At 37.5% G+C, this 12,679-nt stretch overlaps 1 protein-coding gene across 1 annotated transcript in view; it reads right to left on the bottom strand.

Annotated features, from left to right (window-relative positions):
* USP9X (ubiquitin specific peptidase 9 X-linked) overlaps positions 1-12,679 on the bottom strand; it is a 98,165-nt gene that overhangs the window by 56,609 nt on the left and 28,877 nt on the right. The window contains 9 exon segments of the mRNA XM_050331434.1: positions 111-215; positions 3,917-3,969; positions 3,972-4,068; positions 5,580-5,718; positions 5,796-6,047; positions 6,315-6,430; positions 7,541-7,759; positions 8,497-8,609; positions 12,395-12,474. Coding sequence (XP_050187391.1) covers positions 111-215; positions 3,917-3,969; positions 3,972-4,068; positions 5,580-5,718; positions 5,796-6,047; positions 6,315-6,430; positions 7,541-7,759; positions 8,497-8,609; positions 12,395-12,474 — 1,174 coding nt within the window.

The following is a 12,679-nucleotide window of genomic DNA, read 5'->3' as shown; positions in this document are numbered from 1 at the left end:
AGGAAAACGACTACCTAAAATAAGTAGAAAGTAAGACACTGAAAAAGCCACAGATACGCATGAAACCTCACAACCCATTTCCTGAATACAGTCAAAACATGCAGAATTACCTTAAAACAATCAAACAGGTGATCAAGCTGTTCAGGAGAGAAATCCCAAGCCAGTTTTGCGAGGAGATCATGTACATTTTTTACAATGGCTTCATGTTTTCCTGCCTGTTGCGAAGAGAAAAAGAATCCACCATTTGTAGCAATTCATGTTTTAAGTCAAGCAGCAAGACATCCAACACCATTTTTACCAGCAGACTGTTTGAGGTGGCCAGCAAGAAGAGCTGATGCTGTGGGAGCAGCACAGGAAATTGAATACTTGCTTCACTGGGAATTCACAATATTTAGATTTCCCTTGTATGTGTAAGTATTTAAGTGTCCTCTGTGTGTGTGTGCACAAGTATTTATTTAGAATATAAATACTGCAGCAGCACAATATTTATCTTTTTGTTGCTGTTACTAAATTGAACTGGGACAGTGAACAGTAAAGTCTAAAAGGGTATTTAAACTTACAAAACAGTATTTTAATATTGTTTTGTGTGATTTTCTTTTTTTTTAATAAGAAAGGACTCAAAATCCACTTCTGCAATGAATTTCACTGAGGTGTTGTAATCTGTAAACCAATTTTTAGTATTTCCACATAGTTTCTCAGGCTGAAGTGCTTCCTTTGTGGTAGTGGCTTCACAAACAACTAAAGCATCCAGCAGCTTTTAATCTTACAAATCTAACAATCAAAGCACTAAGGACAAGATGTTCAGTATTACACTAGACATGATTTCAACTCAGAGTTTGGTGTACACCACAATTTTGATATTTAAGGAAGAAGACAGTAAGAGGAAAAAAGCACCCTGTACTTTACATCTGCATCCAAAACCAACCAATCTGGACTATGTGAATCAACTTATTTATTGTAGAGAATTTTGTAGTAAGCAGGGAATAAAAAAATGCAAACCGAATACCTAGAATACACATTCTGATGTAATTAATCTTTGCACACTATTAAAAATGCATGCAGTTTTAAAATTCAATTCCTTCTAAAAGCTTGCATCAGTAATTCACTTAAAAACAAAAAAACAGACTAATAGCTTTGTTACATGCTGTGCTTTAAATTCTTTATAGTGTGCTGGAAATTTTTGTTTAAAATAAAGTGAATTTAAGTAGCAATGTTCCTTTTCATGTTACAGGTCAGATTATGAGAGGGGGAATTACTAAACCCACTCGATTTTGTGAAATACTGTATAATTTTTTTTCTCTTATCAGACTATTTCCTGGATAGAAAAAAAACCTGAGAGCGTGTGGGGCAGGAAGAGGATCTGTGATATAAGAAATAAAAGCAGAAGTGTGCACAGCTCCTGGGGAAGCAAAGGGAGTAAGAATAAAGTGGTAACACTCTTGTCTTGGGAGGTTTTTGGCAGACATGGGGAAGCAGTGCCAGACAGCAGGAGGAGAGAAGGAACATGGTGTGTGACATCCCAGCTTCCTTTGCAGAAACAGGGAAGTGCCTGTAAAGTTCTGATTAAATACTCCACAATAATGAGACTCAACTTCTGCCATTTTGTGTCTTGTCCAGCTGGATCCTTCCCTACAACTCCAGAGGCTGCAACTTAATGCTTGCCTTTAGAGCCTTCCAGCACTACTGCTTGAATCAAATACACTTCTATACTGTGAGCAGTGGCTTTGTAAGACACAAAAACATGTCAGTGAAATTAAAACTCAGGTTGTCTTCTAAAAGCAAAAGCATTGTGACTGTATTACTTTAATAAACTACTTATTTTTATTCCAGTTTTTAACTGAGATTCTCTGGTGCAGCAGCACAACAACTTGAGTCCAAAAGCAAAACCTCACCAGTGCTGCAGAGGCCGAGCTAAAATAACCTGCCTGTTATATAAAGCTACACAGTAAATCAACTCCTCGCTACTGAATTTCATGCTCCAGCTGCTCTTACAACAGTCACTTAATAAGAACTTCTAAAAACTACTGTACACAGGGAGTAGTAAAGTTGGTAAAAATCATTCTGTACCAGCACATTTTGGTATTCTTCATTTTTAATCTATTTTAATTCCATGGCTAAAGCCACAGTGAAACCACCTATCTGAATAAGAGTTACTTTCTCACAAATAAATTTTTTCTTACAAAAAAATTACAGCAAGACCACTGCAGTAGCCACCTGCTTGAAAGCATAATGGTGAGCAGAGAAAGCTGGGGATTTAACATATGGGAGACTTCTTCCTAAATTATTCCTATTTATTAATTCCTAATTTTTTTTTCTAGTGTTGGGGACTATCCCTACCTTTTAAGTGTTGTACCACTTGTTCACATTTCTCTAGAAGGGTAGCAAGTTTGACTTAAACTAGCTTATCCACAACCATTTCCAGGCACTAGGAAAAACATAATTGCTTGGAAGACTTTTTTCCCCAAATTTTGGAGGTTTTTTCCCCCTCTTATTTAAAGTAAGGCTCTAATACAGCTAAAATAAGCCTACTAACAGCAAACTAACTTCTCAATGTCTCTTTTCTTTTTGCCCCACAGATACTTTGTAGTCCAGAAACACCTACAGATCACAAGCCAAAAAGTAACTGTAATCACAGACCCACAGATAACCACAAGTAATCTGGGTACTGCTCTGCTACTTGATGAGATTTCCTGAACAGGGCTTTGGGATAACGAGCAAAGACTTTACTGACTTTCAGCCTGTGCAGCTGCTATCAGGATGGAACTGAAGTCTAGACATTATGAATTTAATTCAACCAGTCCCAAGTGTTTCAAGTGCAACCTGAAAGCAGTTGCAGGGACACCTGGGTAAGTCCATTTAAGCCAAACTGTCACATTTTCAGAACAACATGAACACATGTAAACTATGGATGTAACACCACCCAACTCCTGTATTAGCTCTTGGCATGGTGTAACTCAGCTGGCAACCGAGCTCCACACAGCTGCTCACTCACCCTCCACCCACAGTGGGATGGGGAGAGAGAATCAGGAGGGTAAAAGGGAAAAAATTCGTGGGTTGAGATCAACAGGTAAATCTTTTACTTTACTTACACAGTTATTACAAAAGCTACTGTGAAGAAATTTAGCTCTGACCCTGCCCAAACCAGTACAGATCTCTGTCTTGTTAATCAGATTTAGCCCTCCCAGACTTGAAAGACTGGCCTGAGGGCTTACTCCTACAATCACTTTCACTACCCATTATTTATGAACCAGGATCTATGTACTTGTGCTTGTTTTCTATCCTAAAATGACTTTTCATTTCTGTATTGTCAATAATTCTTAATGATTTTGTCTCTTCAGCTGCCCATTCTATGTATTAAGCTCATGCAAACCACAGATAGGAAGAGCAGCTTCACCAATCATTTAAGTAAACAAGTCAATATTGCAAAATTTGTAATTTTTCAAAAATAATCTTTACAACACAAAGGAAAGAATCTGCACTTGATTTCTAGAACAGTCATTATTATTATTTTGTTATTACCATTATTATAAGTCTTACTAATCATGATCTGCCCAGGAAAAATTGATACAACTGTGGTGAACTCAGATTAGCAATACATAACTTGATATTTTAAAATGCATTAAGAATATCATGTATCATGCCTTTGCTCAACACTGTGGGTTCCTTAATATTTAGAAAGAGTAACTTTTGCACCGTGTTCTGAACTGTTCCTTTAGACTTTACATATGTGTGTAGCTGTACCATTTCAGAAGACAATTTTGAGATCCAGGACCCCAAAAAATCCCACCATTTGATTTCAATTTTTCCTTCAGCCTTGTCTAACACTAAGCAAAAGAAGCCCAGGTTGTCTTCTCGATACATGACATACAACAACATCCCTCCTGTGCAGTAGCAGACGAGCAGGTGAATCATTTACCTGTGCAGCCCAAATGTTGTCGAGATCCTGTAAAGTGAGGGCTTTCTCTTTATGACAAAACGGAGAATTTTCTCTAACTTCTCTACGTACTGAGGTTGATGAAGACTATCTCTCAACACAATTGATAAAATATTGTTCTGCTGGATCCATTCCTGAATATTAAAAAAAAAAAAAAAAAAGCAGTGCCATCTCAAATTATTCAGGTGCCATCACTGACATTTAAACTTCAAAGAAAAAATTCAACCTGTTACAGATTAAGCAAGAGAGATATAGCACCAGGGGAAGGTATTTATCTCTAACTTTAATTTCCTCTTTAAAAAAAAAAAATCAGCATTTAAAATAACCCATTATGCTCGTCACTGTGACATCTTAAGGGAAATTTTTTTCAGGCATTTTAAAATCATGAACTCAAAGCATAAAAATGTTCAAACGACTTCAAACATAGGAAGCCAATGTGAAGAACAGTTAACGCCTCTATTCAAGGAACAAAATTTTTACATTCCAATTCACAGTCATTAAATATCAAAACCAAATTGTTTAAGACACTTCTAACTTTACTGCTCTGCCTACACCATATCCCATAAAAAGGACATAAGGACTGAAATATAAAAAAGATTAGATTATTTCAGTACTGCCACTTATGGGGTTTGAAATGTTTCTAATTGAATTAGAGACAAATATTTCAGCCAGATTTAAATAGATGCAATTTTTTCAGAGGTGTCACTGACGTGGTGGGACTGTTTTGTTCCAGTTGAAGTAAAGGTGCTGTGAACACCAAAAGAGAAAAAAAACATCCCCAGCACAGCACCTTCCAACAGTGTCCTTGATTACAGACTTACAACATTCGACCTAGTATCATGAAAAACTTAAATCTACAAGTCTTCATTTAAAAACACAGGCCTTGTCTGAGACACCACACCGTAGGGAATACAGAAAAAAGAGATTTATTTCCTCCTATTGCTTTAAAAAAAAAAAATCAAACTGCAGTTATTCTTTCTTGTCAGACATCCTTTTGTAAATTACAAACCTCACAACAGGTGGCCAGACACAGCAATGGGGCAGAACAGCGTAAAAATCACTTAACACAACTAAATTTCATACAGATGAAGAGAAAATCATCCTTAACTCTATAAATACTCATTTTCATAGTTCCCTATATATGTACATTCAAGCAACAGTATTAAAAATATGTAAATACTAAATAAAATGAAATGTGGTACCTAGAACTTTCTGTACCACAGAATCCAGCTTCTGAAATGTGAAAAGCAGAGCAGTCACTTGAAACTCTAAAGAGAAAGAGCTGAACCACAAACCCCAGACTATATCCTTACTTAAATGACCATTACATTTCTAGTTACTGTGACACTTTTTTTACGTAGGTTTGTTTGAGTTTTTTAAAACACTACATAAAGCCCACAGTACTCAAGCATCCATTTTTCAGGCGTGTTTTAGCAGCAGTTTTGACACAAATGCAGCCTTTTTTTTTCCACTGAAAGGCTGCTACCAAAATGATGTGTTACCTTCACATGATACCTACTGTTTCTAACACTAGATATGAACATAAGCAGTGTGCTGGATCCACAGTATAGAGCTACTTCTACAAATAAAGTAATAAGGAGAAACAAAATGTGTTCAATGAACTTCAGTGGAAAGGAGAACTTACTGCCATTCTTTCAGCTGTGAGCCACTCCTCCTCTTCAGGGTTCCCGTGTCGATGAGTATAGTATGACACACTGGATATTACTTTGTTAACTTCATTTAGTGCATTCATTTTACCATTGAAAGAGGAAATTTGTAACAACCTGTGAGAGAGATTTAATGTAAGAAGTGTGGAAAAAAATGTCAGCAGTGGCATATCATATTAGAAGTAGCATCTTACCTAAGTATCATTTTTAACCTAAATATTTCTAAATTTTTTACAGTTTCTTCTTGTCCTGGAACTCTTGAAGCTAAGTTCTTTAGAGATTTGATTATCATTGACAGAGCATCATTTTTGGCTTCATTCTTTGCTTCTTTTTTCAGTTCATCATCTGTTAAATTTTCTAAAAATTGTGGAACCATTTCTATAATTGGAAGGAAATATTTCTTCACTGTATGTAATGTTAGAAATTCAAAACATTGTCCAAATGGCCTAAAAAAGAAAAAAAAAATGGAAAGTGTCATAATCAGTAGTTGAGTAATATTATGATAATACAGTGCAATTAATTCAAGAAACTCATGTCTACTTAGAAATACATGGAATGGTGAAGGTAAACACAACCAGCTAAGAGATGGAGAGAGGGGAAGTGCTTCAAGAAAAGACTAAGTTTTTGTTAGCTTTGAGCTTTGTGCTAGCAGAATATTTTACACTGAGGCCAACTTTTCCAAATGCATAAATTATTATTTAAAAGAAACTTACTTGATGAGAGCTGCAATGATCTGAACATTCAATGCTGATCCACTCATGAAGCGATCATGCAAGATCTGAAATCCATTTAATGTGCCAAACTTGTTGATAAGATCTACGAGCCAACCCTGCAATATAACAAACAATTATTTTCTGACATTTACAAATTATCATCTAGAAATACTTTCAAGTACCTGTTAATGACAACCATTTGCTTTAAAAAGTCTTTACACAATAGCTTTCATTTTTAAGGAAATGCTTAAAAATAGGCAACAGGATCCCTCTCTTATCATGTCAAAGAACAGATGCTGTTCAAGGAAATTTGTCAAATATATAGGAATAAAACTGACTACACTTCAGGTTCTGCTTTGGCTGCTGAGTTACTACAGAAAGCATGACAATTTTGGTATTTCCTCTTGGTCCTGGATGTGATAATGCCACATTATGTAAGGCAAAATAATATTCTTCGAAACAGAACTAGCAAAGCCAGGAAGGCCTAGGACTTCTTTATGTTTGGTTCTTACATATTAACAGCTGGCAGTTCTACTAAAGAGAAAATAAAATAAAAAAAGGAAGAAAGAAAAAAAATGTAATTAACTCCTGGAGTCATATCAATGCCACTTGGAGCTGAATTTTGAAAAAGCTCAGAGCCAAGAACCAGATTACTAATCTGCACTGCCCATTAAAAAGCAAAACAAAACCCCAAGAAACCACAACTACAAAACCAAACAAAAACCTCAAAACCAAACCTTCAAACACCAGCAAAACCAAACCAAAACCACCAAAACCCACAGACACTAGCATCCCATGTCCAATTAAAAACATTTCTCCCATCATTGGAAACTATTAGAAAATGGAGAGAAAATTCTTACTTCATCACATAATCCCCTACTCAAAATGTGCCATCTATAAAATCATGTTAAGTGAGAAATCAAATCCATCAACTGGCAAACCCAAGCAAGCCAATTAACACCATGGGAATGGCATTCCAAGAGAGTTGTGGCAGCTTACCACAGAAACACACAGCACAGCTGGATTGTGGACCAAAGACAGGAAGAGTTAAAAGGGGAAATGTACCTTAAATCACTACCAGGAACCATGAGCAGAGGAACATCTTAGAGATAAAGAGAATAAAGGCAGCTTTCCCCCTCCCCTCTAAAAACACTTCTCTGCAGCTACTGTGTCATTAGGTAACTCTGCATGAAATTAAAACCACGGGGCTGAAGAGGTTCTCACACCTTTGGTGATCGTGGGTCAGGAGGACGGGCATAAAGTTCATCTTCAGCGAGCTGGACTCCTGCAGGAACTGTTTCTGAGGGACGAGTACCATTGTATAGATGGAATTTGCAGTGAGGATTTAAGGCCATGGCAAGAAGTTCAAGAAGGGGAAACCAATCTTGGGACAGCTTGGCCACACATAGTTCCACTAGTCGATGAGTGTTGTTAATAATACATCTCTGTTAAGAAAAAAACAACAGCTAAGAACATGGCAGTGACTGCACAACGAATATGAACGATAAAGTCTGAACCATCTGTACCCAGCATGCAAGAGTTTCCTAAGACATTTACAACACTGTATTTTAATTTGTACTTCCTCCAACAAAGGCTTTAAACAAACTTTAAACTATCTGTTTTGAGCCAGAAATTAGATTTAGGGAAAAGAGACAAATGTTTTTGGATGAGACATTCATGCATCACCACTGTACTATTAACTTCTCCTTCTTTCTCCCATTTTTCTCATAGAGTTTAAATTTGCTTATGAAGATCTTTACAGTTTCTCAGTTAGCATGTATCTAGCTGTCCAGCAGGTAATTTTATGTTCAAGTAGCTGCTACAAACACTCAGGAGTCAGCAGGTTGCTAAAAGCTTTATGTCCTAGCATGCACATAAAAATAAGCAGGTCTCCAGATATCTGGTCAAGGACAGCCGGCCCAAAAAGAGCCACATTACCAAACATACATGGTTCCATTCCTCCCCATATCATCCCTCATGTTTTATCTCCTTCCAAAAACACTGGAGGCAATCAAGTGAAACAATGACAGAGAGGTGACCCCCCCCCCGCTTGCCCCGATCCCTGTATACAAGAGTTTTCTTACAGCTCACTGCAGAGTTTCAAAAATGAAGTTCAGATTTTACAGTCTGCTCCCCTATTTAAATTACCATCCTTTTCAGAAACACAACTTTATAAACTCACATGAATCTCAAACTTCCAGCCGCTCACTGCCTCATCTGTAAGGATTTTTGTGAAGGATATTGTTAACCCATCTCGAAAAAATCGCTGGCATGCTTCACTTTTTACATCAAGGCCTATTTTCAAACAGAAAAGAAAAACAACGATCAAAACGTGGAATTTCGGTAGTTGTTACACAGACTTTTTAAGTGCTGAAAGAAGAGATGTGGTGTGCTGGTGTTGGTTTCTCCACAGTAGCTCCTACAGGGCCATGTTTTGGATTTGTCCTGGAAACAGTGCTGATAACACAGCGATGTTTTTGTTACTGCTGAGCAGCAATAACACAGAGCCGAGGCTTTTCCTGCTTCTCACACCACCCTGCCAGCAAGGAGGCTGGGGGTGCACGAGGAGTAGGGAGGGGACACAGCCAGGACAGCTGAGCCCCGCTGATCACAGGGATGTCCCAGACCACTCGGTGTCACAGTCAGCAGACAGAGCAGGGGGAACACTCAGAGTGATGATCTTTGTCTTCCCCAGTCACCATCACACGTGATGGAGCCCTGCTTTCCTGGGGGTGGCTGAACACCTGCCCATGGGAAGCAGTGAATGAATTCCCTGTTTTGCTTTGCTGGCACACACAGCTTCTGCTTTACCTCCTAAACTGTCTTTATCTCATTCCACGAGTTTTCTCACTTTCACCCTTCAGATTCCCTCCTCCATCCCAGCAGGGGAGCACGAGCAAGAGGCTGTGTGGGGCTGAGTTGCCTGCTGGGGTTACACCACAACATTTGGACTTCAAAGGTTTGGTGTTTAAAGCTTCAGAATTAATTTTTAAAAAAGCCTTGTATGAAGAGAAACTTACATAAGCTTTAATAGACAAAAAGCTTGATGGATTAGTGTTCTAGTAAAGCCACCTCAAAACATTATACTCCTTTATATAATTTTAAATTACTTTTTAAAAGATGTGATAGGGGTTGGGTTTTTTATCATATTTGCAACATGCCGATACACTATCAAAAATAAGTACAATCTTTATCTCCTGTTCTTCTTCATGTTATCTCTTATTTACTTTTTAACAGTAAAACTCTGTGAGTGAAGAGGGGTAAAACTAACAGTTCAAGGAAATGCAGAAGATACAGCTTCAGAAACGAACTTGAAGTGGTTCCACAGAAATGCAGATGAATCATCTGGACAGAGATGGAGATGGTCTTCAGTGGATGTTGGGAACAACTCCTATTATCGGGCTGCCTGACTTTTGGATGTACACGTGCACATGCACACACTAATTAATTTTTTTTTCTGGCATCAAGGCCTCTCTTTCCCACTCCATGAGCCTTTGTAATTCATCAAAAACACAGATCTGGGACCAAGTCTCAAGGTTTATGCTGTGTAGTGAAGTCTCTTTCCAGTTTAAATAAGCCACAGATTCCAAAAATTGCCTTGCATCTTGCTTGAGAGTGTCACATTGGAAAGTTCTGGCAGCATGTTAATCATTGAGTGTAAACATTAGAAGCAATAAAATCCTTTTGAAACAGTGGTCTATAAAAAAACAAAACCTTAAAACAAACCAAACAAACTTTTTCTTTTCATTTCGGAATTTATAGCATCCAACTCACTATGACCTTTATTTCTGGAGCAAATCTCATTACCAAAAACACTCTGTAAGTATTTCAGAATTGTTGTGAGGATAAACATCAGTCTTGCTATTGAATAGTATTTTCCAAATAGGTTTTCTTCTATATGCAAATAACTCCAGACTATCATTTGGTAGTCTCATGGTTTGTTTAATGACGAATAATACATTGATGCCTACACATGAAAAGGGAATTTTCCATAAATAAATGCATCTGCCAAAAATAATGCGAGTCACAGTCTAGACAGGATTTATGCTACCCTGTCAAATTTGCTCCTTGCACTTGAATTTAATTCTCACTAGTACTTCCAATTAGTTATGTCCCTTTCAATTTTAGTTCCTGGAAAGATTTAAAGAGGATGCAAATATTACTCTTATTTTACAGACAGAGTCACAAAGACAGTAGCTACCCCAGAGTCACTCCAGAATGCTGAGGGCCACTGGCTGTGTTAGGAATAAAAGTTGTTTAAGTAATCACTAGAAAATGGTGCTTGACAAAAAATAAAGTACAACAGAATCCTTTATATTACTCCTCTATACATACCCTGCTCTGCCACAGTGTCTGCCAAGCTCTGAGCTACCGACACAGTGCCAGTTACACCAAGTTACACCTATCATATTCCTTGAGAACTGGAAGTTGGTTTAAAAACAACCATCTTAGCCATCATGTCAGTTCAAGTAGCAAAGAAAAAAATAAAAATCTAGGAGGTAACTGTAAAGATAACAGTTAGACAACTACTTCTAACAGCTTTACTTGTTTTCTCCTTATCCAATAATCCTTGCATATGTACACACATAGGAATTCATCTAGAGGGTAAGAGGAAACATAATTAAATACCAACACAGAAGTACTTTTTAGATTTGGACACCAACAACTTAATAAAAATCAAAGCGCATAAAGCATATGAATACATTTCCACTGCTTTTAACAACTTCAAAAGGAAAAATAAGTTTTTTGTTTGGAACTTTAGCCTAAGCTGATGCTTTGGGGAAGTAAATTGATGTTAGGAGTAGCTAAAACTCTCACTCTGCTCTTAGTACTTCATTGCATTGACAGTTTTTTGGTTTTGGTTTCTGTTTTTTTAAAGCTGACTTAACAGCTGGCAGAACATACATCTCCCCTCCCGCAAATCACAAGCACAGAATTTCTGTTGCCTGCACTGTTCCAACAACCCAGACACAAAGGTGGCCGCGTTTGCTTTCGGTGAGCTGGCACTTCTTGTGCTTCTGAACAGATGTGATCACTTGAACATCCTACACTCGCCTCAGGATTCCTGCCAGACCCAGCGACACAGAAAGCCACCGATGACAAGCACAGCTATGGTTGATAAACCAGCAACAATGTCATCCCCCTATGTTGCACCACAAAGATGAACCCCTAACTTCTGTTTCTCCAGAAAGTGCTCCAAAGCAAGAAAGAGTTAACAATCAAAATAACCCAGAATATCACGACCACAATCAGCTTTTTCAGTCTTAAAACTGTTTAAGAATAACTTTTATTAACATGGAAATTAAGTCACCCTGGGCCAGCAGCACACAAAAGTAGGAACAGGCACTTTGTATGACACCGTATTTGAAACACAACTAGATGGTAAGTGCAGATAACCTAAAAAATTATTCCAATCTGACTTTCAGTATTACTCAAGCACGGTAACAAACACGAACTGGAATAGGAGACCAAAGCCGCTTTCCAGAACACATGAAGAATTTGTCAATCTGACTCGTACAATTTAGCAAACACATCCACAGTCCTGAGACAGAGCCCTCCTACTTCCAAACCAGACACAATAAGCACTGGTAGGACTATTAGTCTAAGCCATGCTGCTTAAAATACTAAATTTTCTCTAATATTCTCAAATGTATTTGTGTGCCAAATTTGAACCAAAAATTACAACAGGATATTTGAAAGTCAGATGAGTAACTTATATTAAAAAATCCAATAACCAGAATTCTCTGAGATTTAGTATCTGTTATAAAGACCAAACCCACTAGGTCTGATATCAAAGTGAATACAGAAAACAGGTATGACAGGAATGACAGCATTTTTATGTCTGTGAGCTTATTCAACTTTGCTGCTCGTGCTAAGGCACCTAACTTCTAACTACACTAATGGTTTCTTAAAATTTCTCATCTGTGAAGGTTTTGCACAGCACTTTGACACAATCTTCAGGGCAAGGGTTGTAGTAGAAACACTGAATTTATTAAGAATTTTTAAGCCTCCATTAGGGTTTCAAAAGAACAAGACTTTATACACTGGTCCAATAACCATTAATTGTCTTTTCAGCTTACCTTTTTTACTTAGGTCAATAGCAGCTTCTAGAAGAACTTCTAATTCCCCCTTCGGCAATACAGGAACAACCCATCGAGGCCTACAATCAAAAACAAAACCAACCCACATTTCAATTGTGCTTCTGAAAAATCAAGAAAGTTTGACCTTTTGTAATGCTTTTAATATAGGTTAAGCATATGCATTTTAAAGGCCCTGATGAGTACTACACTGCAAAAAAACCAAACCCAACCCAAACAAAAACCTACTCTGCTTTGAGCCTCTTTCTCTTCACAACTTTAACTCAA

Source organism: Myiozetetes cayanensis, unplaced genomic scaffold (assembly GCF_022539395.1).
Source record: "Myiozetetes cayanensis isolate MyiCay16 unplaced genomic scaffold, myiCay2020 scf5-8, whole genome shotgun sequence".
NCBI classification, from domain to species: Eukaryota; Metazoa; Chordata; class Aves; order Passeriformes; family Tyrannidae; genus Myiozetetes; species Myiozetetes cayanensis.
Note: the sequence above shows the minus strand (reverse complement) of the source record. Positions and strands in the feature narration are given on the sequence as shown.